General features: G+C 44.3%; 1 protein-coding gene across 5 annotated transcripts in view; it reads left to right on the forward strand.

Annotated features, from left to right (window-relative positions):
- Nucleotides 1-26470, forward strand: part of LAMA3 (laminin subunit alpha 3) — a 246512-nt gene that overhangs the window by 165978 nt on the left and 54064 nt on the right. For 4 of the 5 annotated variants that reach the window (XM_070452750.1, XM_070452751.1, XM_070452752.1 and 1 more), the window contains 7 exons: nt 802-1032; nt 5269-5382; nt 10117-10226; nt 13159-13239; nt 20047-20153; nt 23580-23630; nt 25051-25202. In XM_070452750.1, the coding sequence (XP_070308851.1) occupies nt 802-1032; nt 5269-5382; nt 10117-10226; nt 13159-13239; nt 20047-20153; nt 23580-23630; nt 25051-25202 (846 nt within the window). Of the gene's footprint in view, nt 1-801; nt 1033-2244; nt 2453-5268; nt 5383-10116; nt 10227-13158; nt 13240-20046; nt 20154-23579; nt 23631-25050; nt 25203-26470 lie in introns of those variants that run through there. The other variant, XM_020870507.2, reaches the window with a different exon arrangement.

The raw sequence follows: 26470 nt of genomic DNA on the forward strand, positions 1-26470 counted from the left end.
TAATATGAGGCATTTAAAGGCCTCAAATTCATAGAAACAGAAAGAAGAATGGTGGTTGCCAGGGGCTAAGGGAGGAGGAAATGGCAGTTATTGCTTAATAGTTGCTGAGTTTCAGTTTTGCAGGATGATAAAGTCCGGGAGATCTGTTGCACAATCCCCGTGAATATAGCTAACACTCCTGTACACTAGGCTTCCGTGGTGGCTCAGGAGGTGAAGAATCTGCCTGCAATGCAGGAGACCAGGGTTCAATCCCTAGGTCAGGAAGATCCCCTGGAGCAGGGACTGGCTGCCCACTCTGGTATTATTGCCTGGAGAACTCCGTGGACAGAGGAGCCTGGTGGGCTACAGTCACAGGGCCGCGAAGAGTCGGACTCGAGTGACTTAGCACGCATGCGCGCAGAGCATTGAGTAGAGTTCCCTGTGTTAGACAGCAGGCTCTCACTAGTTATCTAGTTATACATAGTAATGTTTAGTTTAGCCATGATAAACTAGGGAACTGGGGAACACTTTATTATGTATACACTACATACTATAAACTATGTAGTGTATACATAGTAAACTAGGGAAGCCTGGCTTACTACAGTCCATGGGGTTGCAAAGAGTTGGACACAACTGAATGACTGAACAGCAGTGTGTATATGTCAGTCCCAATCTCCCAGTTTATCCCACCTTCCCCTCTTGGTAACCATCAGTTTGTTACTCTGCACCTGATGCGTTTTCAGTGTCTCTTGTTGGGTTCCTTCTGGCTGGCTGTCTCTGCAGTCCCTGGGACTGAGTTCGCCTCTCTGCGTTCACATGTAGGGAAACTTCAGACATGCCAGTAGCCATGCCCCCGTGTCCCGGGAGGAGCTGATGACCGTGCTGTCTAGCCTGCGAGGTGTGCACCTCCGGGGCCTCTACTTCACCGAGACGCAGCGGCTCACCCTGAGCGGGGTGGGCCTGGAGGAAGCCTCGGAAACAGGAAGTGGCCGTCGAGCACAGAGCGTGGAGATGTGTGCCTGCCCCCCTGACTACACAGGCGACTCATGTCAGGTAGGAGCTGCCCCTTAACCGTCAAATGCCCTGGAGGGCCCCTTTGGCTGGCGCTCCTGTCTGCTGTCCAGCCCTGTTGGACGGCCTGGAGCCCTCGGACCATCAAACAAGTTTCTGCTGGGTTTCTAGCGTCTTATCTTACCTGGACCACCTGCAGGTATTAAAAGTGAAAAAAAAAAAATCACTTGTCTCAAAACCCATCAGAAAGCATTAGGAGCACAGTGGATCCTGGGAGTTGCAGAAATCTGGACTTTCTGGGAAGCAGGAAGGAAGTAACTGTGCACCTCCCAATATGTGAGCCACTGCCTTCCCAGGAGCTGACGCAGGGTCCTCTTGCCTTTCCTTAATCCAGGGCCTCCTTCCAGCACCCATCCCCCAAAAGTTATAGTCCAGAAAACATCCTGATTCTTCAGGGGAAATTTCAGTCCAAGTTTCCAGCTCACAGCAGATCCTCAGTGGAGACCCAGTCAACTTGACTGTCCTCGGTGTGGTATAACATGAAACTATTTCACATCTCAAGCTGCAAATATTTCCTCTTCCTGAAGAGAGGGAAAGAAAGCAAAGTGGGTGTTACGGTGAATAGGAAATAGCAAACACTGTCATCTTGAGATTCCAGACGCCTGTCGGATATGGAATTAGCAACCTCCTTCAGTTTCCCTGCTGACCCCTGGATTGCAGAAAACCCTAAAGGTGATCTGCACATTGGTTCTTTTTTTAACCTGCAGGTATAATATTTTTGCAGATTAAAATGCGATCTGTTTTGCAGGTTAAAATATAATATACTCACTGTGGTTTTCTCGGGATTCCTGCCAGGTAACTTTTAGTCCGCAGGTGCCTCCGTTCTTTGTCCCCCTGCCTTCTCTGTCTTTTCTAGCCCGATTAAGTGAAATTCCTAGCCCAAGGGAAAGAGAGGGACCTCTGGCTCACCACCCTCCTGCCCAGGGCGTGTTCTAGGCGCATGACTCAGCCTGTGATTTATAGCTTCGAGTGCCGTCTCGGGGTGAGGTGGGTAGAAGGTGATGCCTGCCCCACCTGCCGGGAATTACAGAGTGGCGCGCTTCCCCGCGGGACTGTTATGCGCGCTCTCTCCCAGGCTGACTCACGGGTGAAGTTTACAGGTGGGGCCTCCTGCCGCAGACAGCCTGCCTTCTACCTGAGTCAGCCCAGCCTGGGCAGCGAGCAGGAAGGGCAGGTATAAGAGGAGGAGGCAGAGGTCTGCGTGCAGCCAGCAGGACGCCCAGGGACCATGATGCCCCCGGCAGTGAGGTGGTCTGCCCGGAGCGCGGGATGGCTGTGGATCTTTGGGGCAGCCCTGGGGCAGTGTCTGGGGTACAGTTCACAGCAGCAAAGGGTAATGCTTCCTCCATCTCCGGGTCAAAACCAACTGCAAGCAAGTTATGTGGAGCTTAAGCCCAGGCAGGTAATGGCCCTTTTACGTTTTGCTTTGGGTGGGGAAGGGTTCCCAGCTCCCTGAGATTTCAAGGCAGGGTGATGAGTGAGGAGTGGGTGGGCTGGGGGAGGGGCCGATGGCTCCCCCATCCGCTGACTGGCAGTGTTCATTATGGGCCCTGACAGATCGCTCTCCTGGGCTGTTAACCACGAACCCTATAAACATCAGCCCACCTGGAAATGCCGAGGCAGCTAGAGTTTGAATGCCTGTGGGATGTGCATGTCTAGGAAGCTTTGTGCCCTTTGTAGACGAACCCAAGCCTTAGGATAAGAGTCTGGATGCCTGTAGGTTTCCAGGTTCTGCTTGGGAGAAAAATTACCCATAAAGTAAACCGTGAGAATCAGTGGAATCCCTATTTAAGATTAAGAAAAGTGATGAGATCAATTTTGTGTAATACCTAACAAATGTGCTTCAATTTGCCAGGCTTTAAACACTCATAAATTCTACTTTCACTGTATTTAAAGTTCCTGGATGGTACCTGTATATTCACAGAGAAATAAACTCTATGGCTGCTAAAGTGATTCAGGAAGCTTGATAGAGACATCATTTTATCATTTGTACTGCAAAAGTTTATTGGAAAAGTTATCCTGAAAAATTGTCACTTAAAAAATCATTAGTTGCAAAGCCCCTTTACTGAAGTAACATGTTAGGACACTTTCGTTTTCATTTAGAATAAGTCTTCAATACAGTCTGAATAGTTGAACAGAATTGTATGTTAAATGTAGCGTTTGTATACTTTATAGGGGTGAGAAAACAATTGTATTCCCATAACTGACAAATGTTTTGAGAGTCACAAGATGCATAGTTCTTGCAGAAAGCTTTTCCATTTCTAAGCAAAAGCAAAGTAAGATGGGTGATTTAACTTTGCTCAGGATAGACCATCCTCACTCACCAAAGAATGTTTAATTAAAGCTTTTACTGGGCTTGTCATAAATAAATCATATATATTTATTATTAGATAATTTGTTCTTTATTAAATTGGATAATTTTATAAGCATGTAATGGGGTATATGGTGATAATTATAAGGCCTTTGTGCCTTATTAGTAGAGATTTTAGATATGATCATACCGCCACTGGTTGAATTAAGTTCAAATGTATCTCTCAGTTGTGCTTTCAGCTCAAGAACATTCCTGTCATGTTTGGATTCTCCTTAGACAAGCCCATTCAGTAATATAAGTTTTTGTAGTGCATTCTTTTGCCTCAACATGGTTCCTAATAGCTGAAGGGAAAATTACACTGGAAATTATAGTATTGTTATTGTGTATGATTTGGCATCATTGTGTAGTTTTAGAAGGAATTTCTAGCAGCAACTGGAATATTCAACTCTGGGGAGTGTGTGTGAGCTTCTTTTTCCCTCTGGCCTGCCCAGGTAGAGACCTTTAAGGCCATGAATGAATGAAAGCAAATTTCCCTTGGCTATAGCTTCAGAGTCTCATAGATGTATGTGCTGTTTAAAGAGATTAGATTAAAGATCATCTTTATCTTGAAGTATTAATTTTTCTTGATGCCTTAAAGATAGGCCCTGTAGGAGATCAGTGAAGGACACTAGAGACTACACTTGAGTTTAATCAGCGATTGGCTTTGCCAAAATGAAGCAAATGACTTTCAAGGCAGAAATTCTCTTTAGAGGCAGAAATCTAAGTAACTTTTAATGACTAGTATAAGAATAATTGCTTTTTTTTTTTCTACTGAGGGCATTCTTTTTTTAAATTTATTTATTTAATCATTTATGGCTGTGCTGGGTCTTCATCACTGTGTATAGGCTTTCTCTAACTGGGGCAAGCAGGGGCTACTCTCTAGTTTTCAGTGCTCGAGGTTCTCATTTTTGTGGCTGTAGGCACACAGGCTTGAGTGGTTGTGGTGCATGGACTTAGTTGCCCCAGAGCAGTTGGATTCTTCCCGCGCCAGAGATCAAACCTGTTCCCCTGCATTGGCGGGCAGATTCTTAACCTCTGGCCCACCAGGGAAGTCCCAGGGACGTTCTTAACTAGACTTTTCAAAAAATATATCAGTCCATCAAAATAAAACCATAATTCTCATCCACATGAAAAATAGTTACTTGCAGCATTACACTGGAAAAAGACAATATAGAGGAGATAGGGTTAATCAAAGCAATGTTGAACAAGAGAACGAGACCACATTCAAGGAAATTGCCTTAAGCTGGGTCTTTGTGTTCACTGGGAGGAGAATGCAAGCTGTTTCCTTTCCCCAGGGTTCCCTGTCACCTGTAGTCTGGTGAGTGGCAGTGAATGGGTTCCACTGGACCTGCCATTATTTCTTAAATCCCAGTGGTGACCCCGCCTTTCCCCTCCTCCCATATAGCTCCCCCACCAGCCCAAATCCACACTTGGAGAAGGAGTGGCTACCCAAAGAGAACTTGAACTTGAAGGGATTAGCTCAGAAGTCCTCTGTGCTGATGGACTGAGGGCCTGATCCTCTTTGCTTTTTCAGCCTTCCATGCCTTCACTGGCCCTCAAAATGATTGACTTGAGAAGGAGAGGCACCCAACTTCCATAGTCCACCCCCCACATCCCCTTTGCTCTGATTTCCCCACCACACATCTCCCATTCCCACACAAACTCACATACCTACCAGGATGTGAAAATAACAGAAAACCTGATGGAAAAAGCAAGTGAACCTGGCTTGCATTGGAAAGTAGAAGTTCTCACACTGACCAAAGTAGGGAAGATAGAAAGGTGACCATCATGCGATGGTCAGATGGTCACCTGCCTTGGATAATAAATTTCTTTCTTTGTATTGACTCAACGCTTTGTTTGCAAAACAGGGTTGCAGCCCTGGATACTATCATGAGAACAAAGGCTTATACACTGGACGGTGTGTTCCCTGCAACTGTAACGGGCATTCCAATCGCTGCCAGGATGGCTCGGGAGTATGCATTGTGAGTAAACTGATGCGGAATATTACTAACAGACCATCTGTGCTTCCTCTCCCCCCTCTACTCGGCTCTCAGACATCAGACGTCACCTCTACCGAGCCCTAAATAGAGGTGACTGTGTGAGCAGGGGGTGGGGTTGGGGGCGGGGGTAGGGTGCAGTGCCAGGTAACCAGGCTGAATTACTTCACACTCACTTTTCCCTCCATTTTTTAAAAAAAGATTTCTTTTCCTGTGGACTGTTTTTAAAGTCTTTACTGAACTTGTTACCGTTTTGCTTCTGCTTTATGTTTTGTGTTTTAGGCTGTAAGACATGTAGGATCTTAGCTCCCCAACTAGAACCCTCACTCCCTGCATTAGAAGGCGAAGTCTTAGCCACTTGACTGCCAGGGAAGTCCCCTTTCCCTCCATTTTAAGGTGCGCCGTCAGAGAACATTCTGTCTGAGCAATTAAATTACACCTTAGCTTCTGAATCTCTCTCACTAGATGATAATAATGGGTAGATGCTGGGGTTTAACTCATGGCTGCAGTCATGTCTGACTCTTTGTGACCCCATGGACTATAACCCATTAGGCTTCTCCGTCTATGGGATTCTCCAGGCAAGGATACTGGCGTGGGTTGCCATGCCCTCCTCCATCTTTCCAACCCAGGGGTTGAACCCGAGTCTTCTGCAGCCTCTTCATTGCAGGCAGATTCTTTACCCCTGAGCCACCTGGGAAGCCCTAGCTCTTGCCAGGATATAGTAAACCAGAGCTATTCCTTTGGACCTCAGTTTTGTTGGGGGTGGCATGGGGCAGGAGGTTGCCGGGAGGAGACCTCATTGCTATCAGATGAGCAGTGGTTCAAGAAATTGATCAGAGGAGAAGGAGATGCTGGCAAAGGCTGAAGGCACACTCTCCATCCATCAAACACTAATCCCCATGGCTGCCAAGGCAGTGCGTTTATGGGGGAAGACAGGCGAGGGGAGTCCCAGTGGTTTATGGCTTAGCCACCAGAAAACTATCTTCTTTGGGTATGTTTTAGAAAATTTTCCCACACAAAACTAGGTTCTCAGGAGATTTTTCTCATGCATCCTGAAGCAAGACAGTTTTTATTCTGCTATCTTCCTCCCTATCCTCAGAGGTCCCCGGTCCAGTAGCCAATTAGAAGGAAGATGGACAGTTCCAAGGAAAGGAGGCCACATTGGTGCCTGAATACAGAGCCCCTGCTTCTTTTGTGTGGTTCAGAAATATGTTGTCCTGGTGCAGGCTTCCTCTACATTGTGTGAGGCACCTAGAATGTGTTTCAGCTCTTTGAGTTCCTAGACTGTTTTATGCCCATTCAGCATATCCTGAGGAGCTATTTCCTCTGCAAGACGGAACAGGCCAGGACAGGAACTTGTTGTAAAGAGCCTGACAGAATATTCTGTAGGATTTTAGCCTTATAAGTTCCCAAAGTGTAAGAGATGTCAGGCAGTATTATTTTCCAGCTCTTTGGTATCTCATGTAATAGTTTGTGTTTCACACTGTGTGATGTGTGTGACACAGGTAGACACTGTCACAAAAAATACTTATCTTGTCATTGAGTCGTTGCAAGGCCACTTTATAAAAGCTGCCAGAGGACAAAGGGAGTTTCCTCTGTAGTCCATCCACCCAGTGAAGGGATCACTAGTGAGAGGCATAATTCGTGTTTCAGTCAAACAACAAGATTCTCCTTCTCACTTTTCTTTGCAGCTCTGTCTTCCCTTGTCCTTGATGGCCACGTGGCCTCTAGATCTGGTTCATTCGGGGAACCCTTGCTGAGTATTTGCTCTTATGGGAAGGAACCAAGCTAAGTGCTGGGTTTAAAACCATCGGACATAATTCCTACTCTCGGGAGGCTTGCTGTCTGGTGGGGAGTGTGCGTGTGTACATGTACACACATGTACACACATGAGTACATGCATATGGGCGCAGCTCAGTGGCAGGCTGTGGGTGCTGGCCTTGCTCTCCAACATGGCCCTTGCCTGGGAGCCACGCATGCAGCCCCATCCTCAGAGAACAGAAATGAGGAGACCCAGCCCCTTTCGCTAGCAGATGCGATGATTCTGTTCATTGGCCTCCACTTCCCAAGGTCCAGAGTCAATTTTGAAATCTGGGGCCTTCATGCACGTGCATCTCTCCCTGTTATTTCAAGTATGAGCTTCGAAGGGTGAAAAGAAACCAGCCCAACCCCCCGCCAGTAAAGCAGCATGGGTCCAGTGGGAAGGCAGCCAAAGCCAGTGACGTGTCCTGTGGGTGCCGTTGGCCAGAGGGAGCCCTGATGACCAGCTCCCTTCTCTCCACCGAGGCCCTGCTGTTCCCCCTTCTCCTGGCCACTTTCTCTCCCTTCCTCTGCCTTTGCTACCCAGCCACCTCTCAGCTTCCCTTTGTTTCCAGTTCCTTCCCTCCTCTCTCTTCTCATCCTCGATCTTCAGTTTTCCTCCTTTTTATTTATTTTTAAGGGAATTTTACTTTTCAATTATCTTACTTTATTTTTTTATGCTTAACACATGTGATTGCTCAGTTGTGTCTGACTTTTTGCAACCCTATAGCCAGGCTTCTCTGTTCATGGGATTTCCCAGGCCAGATTACTGGAGTGCGTTGCCACTTCCTGCTCCAGGGAATCTTCCCGATTCAGGGATCTAAACCACATCTCTTGTGTCTCCTGCATTGGCAGGCAGATTCTTTACCACTGGTGCCACCAAAGAAGCCCATTTGTATTTATTTATTTTAATTTATTTATTTGACTGCCCCAGGTCTTAGATGAGACATCAAACTCTTAGTTTCAGCGTGTGGAATCTAGTTCCCTGACCAGGAATCAGACCCAGGCCCCCTGCATAGAGAGTTTTGAAGTCCCAGCCACTGGACCACCACATTGGTTTTCCTTCTTTTTATTCCCTACTGCTGGATCCCATCTCCCCCTGCCCCCAGGATGATTTATCTGAAACTCACAGCTGCCTCGGGGGTCCCCTGAGGCTCACAAGCAGACGTTCACACTCCTCAGGCAGCCTCAGGGCCCCTTGATCTGTGTGGCTGCCTCTCCAGCCACATCCTGCCGCCTTGCACTTCACCCTCGGGAACACCAGCTGCTTCAAGTTGTCCGTCCACACCACGGCCCTCCTGCAAGACTGAGGTCCTGTGCACACCAACCCCTGGGCCCAGGGTGTCCTTCCCCACTTCTCCACCCAGCTCATTCCTCTCCTTCTGTCCTCCACACAGGCCTCACTGCCTCCCTGAGGCTCCTCTTGGTATTAAGGCATGCTGCCAACACCTTTGTCATCGTATTTCCCACACTGTATGTAAGATGTCTACTCACAGGGTTCTGTCTACCCCCGAGTCAGGGTACCAATCCATCTTTGCATCCCTGGTACCTAGCATAGCTGAGCAGCTAGTTCATGCACAGTAGATGTTTGCTGTCACATGGGCCTTGGAAAGCACATGCTGTGAGGGTGGATATGGATTCATTCATTCATTCACTCATTCACTTATTGACAGTAAAACCAGGAAATCTGATAGGTAGATGCCTCAAATTTGCAGGACTGAGGAAGACAGATTTCAGGGTAGGTGCTTTCAGCTGAGAGTGAGTGGTATTTCAGACATTCTTAAGGGCTTTTATCAAGCAACTCAGTTTATAACCCCCTTCTACGCTCTTCTCCCTGTGCCCCTGTAAAGGTCCAGAGTTCAGAGGGGTTTGGGGAGGATTTATCATAGGATACAGGTAACCTCACCACAATTCTTGCTTCTCCACGTTCTTACTTCCTCAGTGTTTTCAGCTCAGATCTAAGTCGACATGGGACTAAAACATCTTTCTCCAGGCAGTTCTTCTTTAAAACTGTCATTTGGAGCTATAAAAGAAAGGAAACTGGGACTTTCCTGGTGATCCAATGGCTAAGACTCTGAGCTCCCAATGCAGGGGGCTTGAGTTCAATCCCTGGTCAGGAAACTGGATCCCCGCCCTGCCACAACTAAAAGATCCTGCATGCCACAACTAAGACCCTGCATGGCCAAATAAATAAATAAAAAAGAAAGGGAACTAATGTGAAACAGGGAACTCTTAGTTCAAAAGAGCAGATCTTTCTGAGAGAGTCAGGGAGGCCAGAGAGCAAAGTAAAGGTACAGGAAGCTGCCAGCACCCTCAGCTGACACCCCCAAGAGGCTCCTCTCTGGATCCTACAAGTCCTGATAACCTTGGAAAGTGGGTATTATTTTAACTGTACAATTTAGGAAAATTAGAATAGTATATAAATCATACACCATTAATATTGACTTATATGGACCTTCCCTGGTGGTCTAGTGGTTAAGACGTCACACTCAACCACTTCCACACAGTGTAGGGGACACAGGTTCAATCCCTGGTCAGGGAACTAAGATCCCACATGCCATGTGGCATGGCCAAAAAAAAGTTGATTTATTAAAAAACACTGAGGCCCAGAGAGGTGAAGGGACTTGCCCAAGATCCCACAGCTATGGAATATTCAAGTGGGATTTTAACCCACTGATCGGGCTCCATTTCGCTCTTCCTCCTCATAATAACACCGAATAGCTGATGGAAGGGCAATTACACCATTTTTTCTGGCACCAACAATGATTGGCTGTGTAGGAAAATCACATGATTAGCAAAACTGATATTGCTGTGTCAGAAGATTAGAGTTATAATTGTGTGAGTAATTAAGATGACAGCAATCTCAATAGTAATAAATATAATAGGTTGTTATTAATTTTACCGTTTCTCTCTCCCAAGAACTGCCAGCATAACACTGCAGGGGAACACTGTGAGCGCTGTAAAGAGGGTTACTATTGGAACACCATCCATGGCTCCTGTAGCGTCTGCCCATGTCCTCATTCAGACAGGTACTGTAGAAGTTTGACAATAATCTATAAAGACAGGAAGCATTGGGTTGGCAAAAAAGTTCATTTGGATTTTTTGTAGCCATGATGGAAAAACCCGACTGAACTTTTTTGGCCAACCCAATAGTTTGATGGGTGTCTAGGGCTGGGGAATGGGTACTGGGAAGAAATGGGAAGGGGCTGTTAAATGGCATAAAATTCCTTTTAGAGGTGATGAAAATGCTCTAAAATTGATTGTGGTCATGACTGTGCAATTCTGTGAACACATTAAAAGCCATTGAATCTAACATTTTAGGTGGGTGGATTGTATGATATGCGAAGTCTATCTCTCATAAAATAATTTTCTATTTTAAAAAAAGAAACAAAAAAAATGGAAACCAAACACAGACTCTCCAAGTTGTCTTCTTCAGGGTTTTGCCTTTTCCTCTTTTCTTTTGCTGTTCATTCAGTGGCTAAACAACTTATTGAGCACCATCCCTTCTCTTGATGCTGGGGTAACTGCAGTAAAGAAGGCTGGAAAAGACATTAAGCTTCACCTGAAGAATGTGAGGAGAGAGTGGGGTTGTTACTCAATAGAATGTGCACAAGTCAGTCTGAAGTATAACTTCAGAGATGGGCTACACCACTGATAAAAGGGTTATATGATAGAGAGTGGATTCTTTACAGAGGGTGGTATCAGGCTTTCTGGAGTTGTTGGGCAGGGGCTTGTGAGTGATGAGGTGGAGTACCAAGACAATATGATGAGGGTCCATGGCAAGGGGGAAAAAAGACAGATGAGAAAACTCCTGTGGTGATGGGTTTGTGGACAGTAAGAAGGCATGGATGGCTTGATTGCTCTGAGAGAGGGCTGGCTGGGAGATGAGGTTGGTGGGACAGCCAGGATACAGATCCTGTACCTTTCAGGCTAGAGTAAGGCACTTGGATGTTAAGGATTTTTATCCTCAGTGTGATGGAAGCCACAGGACAGTTCTGAGCCACAGAGAGAGATGTGATCTGCATTATCATCTGGGCTCCAGTAAGGTCAGTAGACTCTGTAGGTAGAAAGCCGTCATTTTCCTTTCATGATAATTCATGTTCAGTTTGGCTTTGGCACCTTGTCCTACTCTTGCTCATCATCACATGTTCACTGTGAGTCCAGACAAAATATAAACAGGTAACTAAGTGAAGCAAGATTTGATTTGAAAAATCAGAATGATGGTGATCAAGTACCAGTAGGGCACAGGTTCAGGAGCAAGTGTGGACTGCAAGGCTGGTTGATATCAGCTGAGCTAGCAGAGAAATTGGCCAAGTCTTAAAATTAACAGAAGCCACCTGCCCAATGTAGCTTTTCTGGAGATGCATATTTGAAATATGCACCCTGGTTTGCTATCTGTGTGTTTGATACTCCTTAAACCTGCCCGGTCCTGTGGCTTTATTTGTAAAGGGATCTATCACATGACACTTGCCCAGGCTTGTTTGAACAGAAACTGGAGAGAGTAAAAAGCAGCAAGATGTTCACAGGGTGCTTGGGGAAAGTGTTTGATCTTTGGTTGCAAAGCATGTTATCATCAAGGTCAGCTTTCAGCTTCTGTGTAGTTGGAAGTAACATGCAGTTCCTAGGATGTATCAGTAAAATCATATTTTTATCTAATTCTCCTTCCAGCAATATTAATACTGCTGACAAATTTCTAACTGTCCCTTTAGAGGTGTGACTCTCTATCTATCTAATTAGCCAAGAGAAGCTTCCCAAAAGAACTCTTTGGAACTTCCCTTGTGGTCCGGTGGTTAAGAATCCACTTTCCAATTCAGGGGATGTAGGTTCAATACCTGATTGGGGAACTAAGATCCCATGTGCCACAGGGCGACTAAGCTCACATGCATGCGTGTTATAGAGTTATAACACTATAACTGTGTCTGACCCTAGGGAGCCCACCAGGCTCCTCTGTCCATGGCATTCTCCAGGCAAGAATACTGGAGTGGATTCTCCATGCAGGTGCTCTTCCAAGGGATCTTCCTGACTCAAGGATCAACCCGAGTCTCTTATGTCTCCTGCATTGGCAGATGGGTTCTTTACCACTAGCACCACCTGGGAAGCCCAGCTAAGTCCATGAGCTGCAGCTAAGATCCAGCACACCCAAATAAATAATTTTAAAAATCAGAATTCTCTTATCAGCTAGTGATAAATGGAGTTATTTCCCCTCAGATCTATGTCAGTGTAATGTTCAGTGGTCATAGATATTTCTTCGTAAGGCAACAAGGACTTTTTCTTGGTCTCTTGGTTTAATTTTTTTTTTTTAAGAAGCTTCTATAATACACCAGTTCAGAACTAAAAGAAAAAGAATGAAAGTTCCAACAACCTGATTAGAAAAGTGTGGAAATCACCAGTGACCATGCCCACAGAGCTGCTGGGCCCAAGCGTGCTCTGTGCTTTAATCCCCTCTGGGACTCTGAGGGGACTCTGGGTGGCCCTGCCCACCACCCCAGAACCCTCCACACACATACTTTTTCTTCCCAGAAGGGACTGTACCCAGTATAAAATAAAAGAACTAGAATAAGCAAGGAAGGAAAAAAAATTTTTTTTTTAAAGAATCAGAACTCTCTGTTCTTTCTTTTCTGCCCAGACTTGTTTGAGTCTTTCCTTGTTATTTCTGGAAAAAGTGCTGTCGTCACCATCTCTTCCCAAGTGCGTTACTTTATTCTGTCTTGAGGGAAGGAATGTATTTCTCCAAGCCGAAAATAAAAATGCCTTCAGTCCCTATTCACCCAGGTTTGCCCGATGTCAGCTGAAATCATTCATCATTCTCTCAACAAGTTTTGATGGGCAAAATTTTTTTCACATGGAAGGTACCTGGACCCTTGGTTTCCAGTTTCACTTCATGTGGCAAAAAACAATGAGCATAAAAACCTGTGGGTTTGTGTTTCTACTGGGGCTTTTTCCTGTCTTTTTTTTTTGAAGTTTTGCCACCGGTTGTGTTGTGACTGGGGAAAACGTCAAGTGCTCCTGCAAGCCTGGATACACCGGAGCGCGCTGTGAAAGGTGGGTGCCACCCTCCTCCGTGCCCCCTTCTCTCCGCCCCCATCGCACAGGTGGGGTGGGCTCTGTGGGCAGGCTGCTGCAGGCACCCCGGGTGTGGGTGGGGCTCTGCTGGGTCGTGGCTCAGAGCTGGGATGGGGCCGCCGGTTTCCCTGAGGCTGGGAAAAGGTCTCTTGGGAAAAACACAAGACTGTTACTTCATAGATCATTAACTTCTTTCCTTCTCTTCCTTGCTTCGTACTTGTGGAAATTTGAGAATTAGGGCCAATATGTCATAGTCCTATACACTCCAGCAAACGCCCCTGTATGCCCATGTACTTACATATATGCCTACATACCTCCACTCCCACGCATACTCCTACATGCCTATCCCCAAACATATATCTGCATACTCTACCACCATTGAAACTCAAACTGCTATCCCCAAATATACACACCCCTGCTTGCCTGTACACAAACATGCGACTCTACATACTTCCATACATGCACACGTATCCACAGCCCTAGATGTGCCTACACACACCCCCCTGTTAATGCACATACGACATTATGAGCAATGGCAGGACAGCCTGTGTCTCACTCATTTCTGAATCCCTTAGTGCCTAGTGTGCTACTATTCCCATACTAGGTGTTTAGTAATGTTTGGGAAACAAAAGAATACATGTTACAGAATGGAAGGTATGTACTTGATTATAAAGGCCGCAGAGCCAAGCTTGCCTTTTTCCTAAACAATGTTTCATGATTAGCTACTCTGCCCAGGTACTGTGAAGGATACAAAAGACACTTGTCATCTAGACAGGAAGAAAGCATACACATACATATATATCTGGAAAAGTAACAGTAAAATGAATCATATGGATAACATTTTAAAATTTAAAATAACTATCATAAGATCAGTACATAATTGTAAAAAAATTTATAAATTATGAAAATGATGTAACACAGGTGTGTGTGTGTGCTAAGTCATTTCAGTTGTGTCTGACTCTCTGCAACCCCATGGGGTGTAGCACGCCAGGCTCCTCTGTCCATGGGATTCTCCAGGCAAAAATACCAGAATGGGTTGCCATGCCCTCCTCCAGGGGATCTTCCCGACCCAGGGATCAAACCCATGTCTCTTACTATCTCCTGCATTGGCAGGCAGGTTCTTTATTGCTAGTGCCACCTGGGAATCCCCATAAAATAGGTGAGCCAAAAGCTAATAAGGCAAAAAACTACTAAGTACCACACCCTTACAATTGCCCTATGCTCATGCCTGCCCACCTACAGTGCTATTCATAGTTATTTTGCCTACAGAAAACCATGGTTAAAACTTGTTGAAGGGAATTCCCTGGTGGTCCCCTGGTTAGGATTCTGTGCTTGCACTGCAAGGGACACAGGTTCAGTCCCTGATTGGGGAACTAATATCCCATGTTCAGCACCCCCCAAAAAAAGTTGTTATGTTCTTACATATCAGTTCTATATGCATAGACTTTTTCTTAAAAAAAAAAAAGTAGATTTCAGTTTTGCTTTTTGTTTTGACTTATTTTCTCATCTAATTATATATTAATAATCTGTTTCCATGCAGGGTGCCCTGGTGGCCCAGATGGTAAAGAATCTGCCTGCAATGCTGGAGACCCAGGTTCAATCCCTGGGTCAGGAAGATTCCCTGGAGAAAGAAATGTCAACCCACTCCAGACTTCTTGCCCAGAGAATCCCATGGAGAGAGGGAGCCTGGTGGGCTACAGTCCATGGGGTCGCAAAGAGTCAGGCATGACTGAGTGGCAAACACTTTCATTTTCAGTCTGTATCCATAACAATAAGTATTCATTGATAACATCTTGTCAGGCCAGGAAGTTCCACTTAAGTTCCATCATCCCCTGCTCTTGGCCTTGGAGATGAAAATGAAAGTGCAAGTGAAGTCGCTCAGTCGTGTCCGACTCTTTGCAACCCCATGGACTGTAGCCTACCAGGCTCCTCCGTCCATGGGATTTTCCAGGCAAGAGCACTGGAGTGGGTTGCCATTTCCTTCTCCAGGAGATCTTCCCAACCCAGGGATTGAACCCAGGTCTCCTGCATTGCAGGCAGACGCTTTACCATCTGAGCCACCGGGGAAGTCCAAAGCCACTGGATGGCCTTGGAGATAGTTGGATATAAATGTTTATACCTATTTTGTTTTTTGGGGTTTTTTGGTTTTATATCACCACACCATGAGGCATATGGGATCTTAGCTCCCCAATCAGGGATTGAACCCGCCCCCCCCTGCATTGGGAGGATGAAATCTTAACAACTGGACCCCCAAGGAAATCCCTGTTTTTGTACTTCTGTGATTTTACTTCTTAACTTCAAATCTCGATGTTAGTGAAATATTGGAACCTTGCCTTTTTTATGGTGTTGCTTCTCACATGGCAGATAGACCTAGGGTCAACATATAAGACAAAAATTGACCAGAGCTCAGATAACCTTGACTGTTGCAGTATTTCATGTCTCAGTAATCCCGGGGGGCCATGCTGCGTGAAATGTGCCTGGTGTCTGGTTACACCTGGAGCCACACTCTGTAGGGTGAAATGTTCGTAGGAGGAGAGGCACTGGGAGCCCAGCTGGGGGGAGAGCAGGCCCCCATCCCTCAGGTTATGCTCCCCGCCGGAGTGTGCTCACAGAGTGATGGGGACACAGACTCCTGTACGCTCATGCTCGGGTACTGTTAGATGAATTCACTGAAGCTTCTCCCGGGGAACTTCCCAACCCAGGGATTGAACCCAGGTCTCCCGCACTGCAGGTGGATTCTTTACCAACTGAGCCACCAGGGAAGACATTCACTGAAATTAAATGTGTCCAAAATGTGTATGGACTTGGATTTGGTTCTTGTGCAGTTATCACTTCTGCGTCATTTCTGAAACTATAAAATGACTTTGACTATTTGGTTGAGCCAGGTTCCCTTCATAACCCTTATTTAAATTTTTTCCTGGACTGTTCTGGCATATTGTTTTTCTGGATAACTTTAGAAGAGTTTTACCAAATTAAAAAAAACCACACACACACACAATCAATTCAACTGGATTTCATTTTAAGGTGTGTGGGGGGGGGCTACTGTGGACTAGGGATATCTGAAACATTTTAAGGACAAGGTGGGACTTACGTAGGTTGAGGGGATGGCTAGAACCCGGTGGAGCTGGGAGATGGAGCTGGAAGACAGCTCAGGTCAGGGAAGTAACGTAAGCAAGTCAAAGGGCCTCAAGGGTACCTGCCATGGGTGGAAGGGGGGACACCCTTTTTATGGGCATCAGCTGAGGGTCTGGACACTATCCCATGGTAAAAAGGAGCAATTTGAATTTCTTCTGTTTTTCATTTCTGCATGGGGAACATAACTCATGTTTGTCTCACATCTATTAGTCATTCTTTCCTTCAATGAAAAATGGATGGAGATCCTAGTATCTGCCTGGCACTGTGCTGAGCATTAGAGACACATGAGCAACCAGAGCACAGACTCTGCCCTCAAGGGTTTTCCAGTCTAGTGGTGAATGGGCATACAAATGGGCTGTTGAAATAGAGAAAGTGAAAGTGTTAATCACTCAGTCGTGTCCTACTCTTTGTGACCCCATAAACTGTAGCCCACCAGGCTCCTCTCTCCATGGGATTCTCCAGGTAAGAATACTGGAGCAGGTTGCCATTCCCTTCTCCAGGGGATCTTCCCAACCCAGAGGTCAAACCCAGGTGTCCTGTATTGCAGGCAAATTCTTTACAGCCTAAGTCACCAGGGAAGCCCTAAAACAGAGGGAACTGGGCTAAATCAGGCTGCAACAGGAGGGCATCCCACTGGAACTGAAGGGGGAGGGACAGAAAAGGCAGCCACCCTGAGACAGGAAAGATGGGTAGAGTGGGGAGTAGGCCGGGTCTTCCAGGCTCCGTGATTTAAAAGCTATGGGGCTCCCGTCTGGGAGAGGCTTCCTAATTTAATCCTCTGTACAGTTCCTCACAAACAGTGAGGTGGAAAACAGCACCAGTCCGGAGGAGCCATCCATTTGGCAGGCAGCTGATTGGAAAAGGGAATTTGTTAATTAACAGTAGCCTCAGCTTAGGTTTGTTACATTTGATCATACATCGAGGAAGCAAGTATTGTTTAAAAAAGAGACAAAACTTTTCCATCGCTAAAAACTTTTCTATCGCTTCTCAGCCTTTTGGCTAACATCAAGTGTAAAAAACCTCTACAGCTTAATGCCATTTTAATGTCAAATTTTTTTACTTGTTAGACATTTATTGAGCGCCCACTCTGTGCCAGGCTGCCAGGCATCATCAGCCACTAGTGGTTAGCTCTGCAGTGATAAATACAAGCACAGTGTGGAGTGAAAAATAAGGATGTATGCAGGAGAGCCGGAGAGAGGTGGGGGAGGGGCAGGGAAGGGATCCCAGCTCACATTCCCACCCTCCCACCCCCCCACCCCACCCCATGCTCTGAGACAAGTTTCTTCCTCAGCTATTCAGAGCCACAGATGACAGAAGCTCTCTCTGCTCTTCATTTGCTGTACCAATGTCACCTATGAAATCAGGAAGTTTTACTTTAGTCCATTGTGTTTAGCCACTATCGTGGCTAAACAGGAAGAAAGACACCAGTTCAGTTCAGTTGCTCAGTCATGTCTGATTCTTTGCGACCCCATGAACCGCAGCATGGACAGGCCTCCCTGTCCATCAGCAACTCCCGGAGTCCACCCAGACCCATGTCCATTGAGTCGGTGATGCCATCCAACCATCTCATCCTCTATCGTCCCCTTCTCCTCCTGCCTTCAATCTTTCCCAGCATCAGGGTCTTTTCAAATTACCTTACTTAAAGTTACATAAATATTCCAGAAATTTTATTCTGCTTTGCAAGATTAAGGAAGAAGCAGAATAAAATTTCTGGAATATTTATGTAACTTTAAGTAAGGTGTTTTGTAAATATGTATCTTTTATACAGAAAGTTTACATACAAGTGATACACCTGAAGAAAAAGTACTTTAAACAGAGATCTTTTGCGTAGCATGGTTAGGAAGCAGAATATGGGGCTGGCAACTTTAAGGAAAGCCCTATTATTAGGACAGTCTGTTAGTAGACTTGGATAAGCCGCCTCAGTTTAGTTACCTTCCTGATAATTAGGGAATACATGAGTTTTCTGCTTCCTGTCCACTATCTGAAATGTAGTCATTTCAAATGATATCAGTTATACATACACACCAATATATGAATATTTTCATCATGTCTTAGAATGGTAGTGGCTACCTTTTACTGAGTGTCTGTTATATGCAGGCATTGTACTAGATTCTTTACTGCTTTATCTTTTATCTTATTTCCATCCACCAAAATAGATATGGTTAGTACAATTTTTCATTCATTCATTCAGCATGTATTTGTATCTGATATTTATATGTATTTATATCTGTATACAAATATTTATATCTGTATTTATATCTGATTCCTAAAATGTGCCCAGGCACTGTCCCAGGTGCTAAGGATGTTTCAGTGAGCAAAACAGGCCCCCCCCAAAATCACATCCTCTTGGAGCTTACATTTTCATAAGAGGAATAGATGAAGAAGTGGAAGCTTGTGGGGTTCAGATAAGCCCAAGATTACATGCACGGTGGTGAAATCGGGAATCCATGCAGGTAGATCTTCCTGACTCAAAACCTGTGTCCTTTGCGCTATATCACCAGTTTATCTGTTGGAAAAGAGTATTTAAATTGCCTGGAAATTCTTTGGTACAAAGCTTAAATTTGGGTTGCATGCATGCTCAGTCGCTTCAGTCGTGTCCAACTCTTTGTGACCCCACAGACCGTAGCCTGCCAGGCTCCTCTCTGTGGGATTCTCCAGACAAGAATGCTGGAGTGGGTTGCCATTTCTTTCTCAGGGAATCTTTTCACCCCTGGGATCGAACCCTCGTCTCCTACATTTCCTGCATTGGCAGGCAGAATTCTTTACCACTAGTGCCACATGGGAAGCCCTAAATTTTGGGAAGAGAGTCAAATGCCTTATTTCCTTGATTCTATCAATCCCATTGATGATAAAACAACACACACATACCAACTTAATGACAATTTTGGGGGGGGTAATAGAGTGGAAGTGGAACTTTGCTAATGAACAGAATGTTTTGATTTACCTCCCTGTTCCAAAAACATTAACATGGGTTTATTTTATTGTTTGAAAAAAGTAGAAACTCACCAGCAAGGAAATATGATCTTTTAACTTATAAATAAGGAGCTGACATCTCATCACTAAATCATCTAGAATAATAAAGCCTCAGGCCAAGGTAGCAGCTGTAACTGCTCAGTTATTTAAGCCCCTTATGTACATCACTGCAGTAAAATAAATATGAATTATGCAGAGTTGGATTAGTATAGTAAGAAATGTTAATAAAATCTCCCTTTATGCAAAAAATTGAAATTAAATTAATTTTCCTTTTTTTTTTTTTTTACCTTTGAGGAAATTAGCTGTAAATTAAGCAGTATGTAATTGTGTGATATCTTCAGAAATTCAGCTCTTGCATAAAATTCACCCATCCCTAATTTCCATACTGGTCAGACTACTGACTCCTGTTTGCGTTTTGTTCATGTGCCATTTGGCTGTAGGTACATCATGTGCATGTCAAGGGGGGAGGGAGAAATCTCTGCCTGCCTCCCACCCTCACCATTCCCATTCAAGTCACAGATATCTCTACTGAGATGCATTCACTCATGCAAATCTATGTCAGCATTTTCTCCCATAGGGTTATGATATCCCAAACAGGGAGCTGGAAGTTGAGAGAACTGGGTGGAGTAAATGATGCATTCTTTGTGTGTTCCTTCTCTTTTTCCATATTCTGTGTAGGTGTGCTCCTGGATATTTTGGAAATCCCCAGAAATTTGGAGGCAGCTGCCGGCCATGCAATTGTAACAGCAACGGCCAGTTGGGCATTTGTGACCCCCTGAACGGAGGTAAGATCGACTCACACCTCTGTTAACCTGCCTTTATCAAACTGGTACATCATAGCAGGCAAAGAAGCCAAACAGCCCTTTTCAGAAAGCACACACACAACTGCACATAACAAATTGTGCCCTTGTTTTGACAAAGTTGGGAATGCTTAGGTAGTACTCACAGCTTTGGTGAATAACTTAATTTCAAGTAGGTTTTTTTATTAAGGTAAATTGTTTTTATTTTATTTATTTATTTTGGTAAATTGTTTTTAAAACTTCTTTAATTATAGCCAAAATAACTTTAGACCCTATTTCAGTGATTTTGGTGAGATCTCACTTTGCCATTATAAGGTTATTCTCTCATCAGCTTCCTTTGTGTGTGTATCTGAAGAATTCAAAGTGCTCTTCTCCTAAAGCAGTAACTGTTCTAGAATGTGAGTGTATAACTGAGATGAATTTTACCTACCAGGAAAAAGACATTAACTGGAAGTTAGTATAGATGGAGTAGGAGAAAAAGGAAGCTGGGGAAAAAAGGAAGAGTCTCCATTTCCTTCTTTGATGGAGAATATTTGTTGTCGTTCAGTCGCTAAGTCCAACTGTAGCACACCAGGCTTCCCAGTCCACTGTCTCCTGGAGTTTGCTCAAACTCATGTCGTTGTGTCAGTGATGGCATCCAACCATCTCATCCTCTGTCTAATGGAGGATATTAATGGATTTATCAGGAAAACGCCATTGATATAGTACAGTACCAAATCCTTAGATAAAATCTCTCATCTTCTAGACAAGGTAAAGAACTACACCCTGGACTCGTGGATTAGATCTGCTCAAGTACTGTTCCCAAAGGGCTGCAGAGTAAATGGCTCCTTGTCAGTCTAGAATGAGGTGCCTGTTGTCATGTTTTGGGGCTTCATCTGAGCTCCATCTTGTTCAACATCGTTGACCTGAATGGAAATATAGAAGGCCTGCCCACTCAGTTATCAGATGACACAAAGTTGGAGGAGCCAGAAAACACCTCCTATGACACATTTAGAATAAAATAGGTCCTCACCAGCCTGGAGTGAGGGGCCAGTTCTAACCAGACAAAATTATGCTGAGGCTTGCATGTGGTCAGTCCTGTAGTGATAAGTGAGTCACGGCTAAGGTTTCAGTTAGTGGTGAGTTTGATATGAATCAAGAGAGTGACATGGCCCCTTAGACGCCTCATACTATCTCCGCTGAGTTCTGGTGTCCAAAACCAGGTGGCTTACTCTTCCCTGGTCTGCTGCCATGCAGGTCCTCGGTGGGGGGCGATAGGGGAGTTGTCTTCAAAAAGAAATAGACACGCTTCAATTTGTTCAGAAAGAAGGTGAAACTGTGAAGGGACTTGTAGCCCTGTGGAGAGGACAGTGGAGAGTAGACTTGGAAAGGACAGATCTGAAAGGGGCATGTGTGGGAGAAGGGTGGGTCTCGTTCTATGTGACTTAAGGGCTGGAACTCGCTTCCAGGAGTGGAAGCTAGAGGGAGGCCTATCGTAAATCATTCCGAATAGGAAGTGTCAGATGTTTAAAGATGAAAAGGACTGGCTTGAAAGGAAATGAGTTCTACTGTCCCTGGAGGTCCTTGGAGGTGTTCAGGAGAAGTTTCAACATTGGACACATCGTACTGTGAGATGGATGCCTTTTCAAGCCTCCTTGTCCCTACTCTAATAACAAAAATAAGCAACCTGAAATGAGGATGGTAACTATTTGTTCCTCGAATGGAATAAAATCCTCACATCTGAGACACATTTGTCCCTGTGGGATCCCCTCCCCCACTTTTCTTTCATTCATTCTTTTTTTTTTTTTCTACCTAGCAATGGACAGATTCTTTGGTGGTCAAAACTCAAACTTGTTGAGAAAATTGCACTGATAAATGAGTCCTCCTCATAAGTCAAGTTCCCCATAGACAGCCCAAGGTTCTGTGTTTGCAGAAGTTTGTGAAGGAAAGGAAACCTTGTTTCCTGCCTATAAGGGAGTTCATGGTCTAACTGAGGAAATAAAGGTGACACAGCTATATGTATATATTGTTGTTCAGTCAACGAGCCCTGTCCAACTCTTTGTGACTCCATGGACTTCAGCATGCCAGGCCTCCCTGTCCCTCACCATCTCCCAGAGTTTGCCCAAGTTCATGTTCATGTTCATCAAGTGATGCCATCTAGCCACCTCATCCTCTGATGCCCTCTTCTCCTTCTGCCTTCAATCTTTCCCAGCATCAGAGATTTTTCCAATGAGTCTTTTGTTCACATCAGATGACCAAAATACTGGCGCTTCAGCTTCAACATCAGTCCTACCAGTGTCCTTTCAGCATCAGTCCTTCTTATATATCACTCTTCTTGTAAGAGTGAATAAAAGGATTTTTTAAAAAGGATGAGTAAGAGAAATCTATGATTACATATAATAAATTAAAATGTATTCAAATATACACTGGGGACACATTGATTGTCTTTGAGTGGTAGGATCAAGGACAATGTTTTATCTCATTTTTCTGATCTTTCCAAATTTTCCATAGTAAACTTATGTATTTTTTTTACGATGAAAAGCAAACATGGTTTAAAACATATGTGTATACAGACAAAGTGTAGAGTATTACCTGTTGTTGAGAATACACCTGAAAGTCTCCTTGTTGCATGTCTAAGAAAGTTTCAAGTTTAGAGTTTTCCTTTGATGAGGTTAGATGGTTTTTCAGAGGGAAATGAGAGGACATTTCAGTATGCATGGTATGGGGAAAGGAGTAGAAGTTAGTGGAGTGAAGAATGTCCAAGGATGACTGTTAGGCTTTCCTGTCTGTAGCTGAGAACCTCAAGATTCAGCATGTACACACAGTAGTTGGTGGAGCTAGTCCACTGAGTGTGGATATCTCCCTTACAGCACCTGTCACACTGTCGTGAAATGTGTCTACCTCCCCCGCAGGACCGTTATCTTCCCTGACCATTAAGGAGCATTAGTTCTCTCCCAGAGATTGAACCTGCACTTATAGGACAGCAGAGATTTTGTCTTTTATCTTTGTATTCCTGCCCCTAGCACAGGGCCATGGGACTTAGGGAGTGCTCAGAGGCACTCAGTGAGTGTTTATTGAATGTTCTCAAATGATATTGGAAGAAACATCAGCAGTTGTAAAAGAGGCCACCGAATGAAGGCAACATTAACAACTTGGAGTGTTAACTTCATAAGAATCGCATGACCCTTCGGACAGAAGAAACAATATATCATCAGAGAGGCCACAAGAGACATTCCTGCAGCCAGACTGCTGGGATCCAAGACAGCTCTCAGAACAGTGGCCCTAGGGAAGGAGGGAGAAGGGAAGAGCTGGCCATACTGGGTGGGTGGGTGACTGAAATTTTCTGAAACTAGCTTTCCTAAAAGCCAAGTTAAAAAGTGCATGAAGAGTAAGTTTCGTAGCACTGTCTTCTTTGTTTACGCCTCATTTCAGACTGCATAAACCAGGAACCCAAAGATGGTGGTCCTGGAGAAGAATGCGACGGTGAGTAAAAAAAGTGCCCCCTCCCTTCCAGGTTGTGGGGTTCAGCTTCAGATCTGTGAACCCCAGACTGTGACATGGGAAAGCACTGGTGGGAGGAGGTGGAAGGAGGGCTGCGTGTGTGCTAAGTCACCTCAGTCATCTCTGACTCTGTGCAACCCCATGGGCTGTAGCCTGCTAGGCTCTTCTGTCCATGGGATTCTCCAGGCAAGAATACTGGAGTGGGTTGCTATGCCCTCCTCCAGCAGGGCTACTTAGGGTTAAATCCAGTCTCTGCCAACTAATATCTGTATGATCTCGTGCCAGTGACCTTGCTTCTTCAAGCCTGTTTCATCATTTGTACAGTGGTGAAACTGAGGTTGATAGTAACTATACTAACCTCATATAGTTGTTGGAAAAATGCTTATGAATCCCTTATCATGATTCCTGCAAGCACTCAATAAGTAAAAACTATTTATTATTCCTTTTCCCATATACAAAATAAGCAACAAGTTGCATAGGTTCACCGTTTATTCGCCAAGTTGTATTGATATATAGTTGACATGCAACATTGTATTAAAGTCTACAACATAATGATTTGATATATGTATAGATTGTGAAATGATTGCCACAGTTAGTTAACATCCATCAACTCACACAGTTACAGATTTTCTTTTGTGCACTAAGAATTTTTAAGATCTACTGTTTTGGTGACGTTCAAATACGTAATAGAGTGTCCTTAACTATAGTCATCATGCTGTACATTTTACATGCTAAGTTACTTCTCTTGTTTTTTATTTTTTAAAATGTTTTTCTTATAGTGTAGTTGCTTTACAGTATTGTGTTAGTTTCTGCTGTACAATGAAGTGAATCAGTTACATATATATACACGTATCCTCTCTGCCTTGAGTCTCTCTCCTGCCCTCGCCCCATCCATCCCTCCAGGTCATCACAGAGCACTGGGCCGAGCCCCCTTCACTATCCAGTGGGTTCCCAGTAACTGGCTACTTTGCACATGGTGGTGTATATATGTCAGTGCTACTCTGCCAATTCATCCCGCCCTCCCCTTCCCCGTCTTTGTCCACATGTCCATTCTCTACATCTGCATCTCTATACCTGCCCTGGAAATAGGTTCATCTGTACCATTTTTCTAGATTCCACATATATGTGTTAATATACAATATTTGTTTTTCTCTATAACTGGATGTTTGTACCTTTTGACCACCCTCACTCATTCTCCCCACTACACCATTTCTTTGTAAAATGCTCCTGTCTAGAGAGCTCCCTTTTTCAGAATTGCATTCTTCTCTGAGAAGTCCCGGAGTGATTTCTGCCTGTGATGGGCTATGTGTGTATTAACCAGCTGCTTTGCAGCTCTGGGGCTTGGTCGGCATTCCTGTGGCTCCAGTCAGCAGCATGTGTGCCTCTGATTGTGGCCCCACAGATTGTGACAGCTGTGTGATGACGCTCTTGAACGATCTGGCCACCATGGATGATGAGCTGCGCCTGGTCAAGTCTCAGCTGCAGGGCCTGAGTGTCAGTGCAGGGACCCTGGAGCAGATAAGGCACTTGGAGACCCAGACCAAGGACTTGAGGGTAAGTACCCCGCGGTCACACACGATGCCTGGCCCAGGGCAGTTACTCGGTGGATTCACAGATGCTGCGTGAATGAATACTCCTCATGCAGGGAGGGGTGGGAAGCTTGACTGCACTTAATGTTTAGGGTAGCTGTCCTTCCTCTGCTCTAAATGAAGATTAGATTTCTACTGGTGAAAAGTACAGTGAACACAGAAAACTGACACTTCTAAGTGAAGATTCCTTACGTACTGAATGTTTCTGGTCTCATTTTTCTCATAGTCTTTATCTCAGTATCTTGTGTTCAGAAGATTCAAACTCAAACTTTGGTAAAATTGTCGTTGATTCCTTTTTAAATGTTTGGTGGAGTTTTCCAGTGAAGCCATGTGGGCCTGGAGTTTTCTTTGTTAAATTTTTTTTTTTAATTTAACTACAAGATCAATTAAAAATAGGTATTGGACAGTTGGGATTATTTATTTCTTTTTGAGTGCTATTTGGTAATGTGTGCCTTTCAAATGATTTTTTCATTTCACCTAAATTATTAATAGCAAATATACTGACATATAATTGTTTATAATTTTTCCTTATTATCCTTCTAATAGCTGCAAAATTTGTAGTGATGCTTTCTCATTCATTCTGGTTATTGGTCATTTGTGTCTTATCTCTTTTTTTTTTTTATTATTCTGGCTAGAGGTTTATCAGTGTTATTGATCTTTTTATTTCATTGATTTCTGTTGTTTTTCAGTTTTCAATTTCATTGATTTCTATTCTATCCATATCTTTTCTTTCTTCTGCTTGCTTTGGGTTTAGTTTGCTATTCATTTTCTAGTTTCTTAAGATAAAAGCTTGTTTCCTGATCCAAAACATTTCTTAATATAAGCATTTAATGCTGTAAGTTTTCCCCTAAGCAGTATCTTAGCTGTATCTCACACATTTTTAAGTGTCAATTTCCATTTTCATTCAATTCAAAAGATTTTCTGATTTCCCTTGTGATATATCTTTGATCCCTAAGTTATTTAGAACTATATTGTTTAATTTCCAAACTGAAGATTTTCCAGTTAAGTCTATTACTGGTTTCTAGTTTAACTCTGTTGGGATCAGAGAAAATGCTTTATTATTCTAGCTCTCTTTAAGTATGTTGATACCTGTTTCATAGCTTAGAACATGGTCATCTTGGAGAATGTTCTATGTACACTTGGAAAGAAGGTAGCCAAGAGGGTATCCTGAGAAGTATTGGGGCTGAAAGTGCCCCATGGGCTGGAGTCGGGCTTCCTGGCTGGGGGGAATGG

Source organism: Odocoileus virginianus, chromosome 22 (genome assembly GCF_023699985.2).
Source record: "Odocoileus virginianus isolate 20LAN1187 ecotype Illinois chromosome 22, Ovbor_1.2, whole genome shotgun sequence".
Lineage (NCBI taxonomy): Eukaryota > Metazoa > Chordata > Mammalia > Artiodactyla > Cervidae > Odocoileus > Odocoileus virginianus.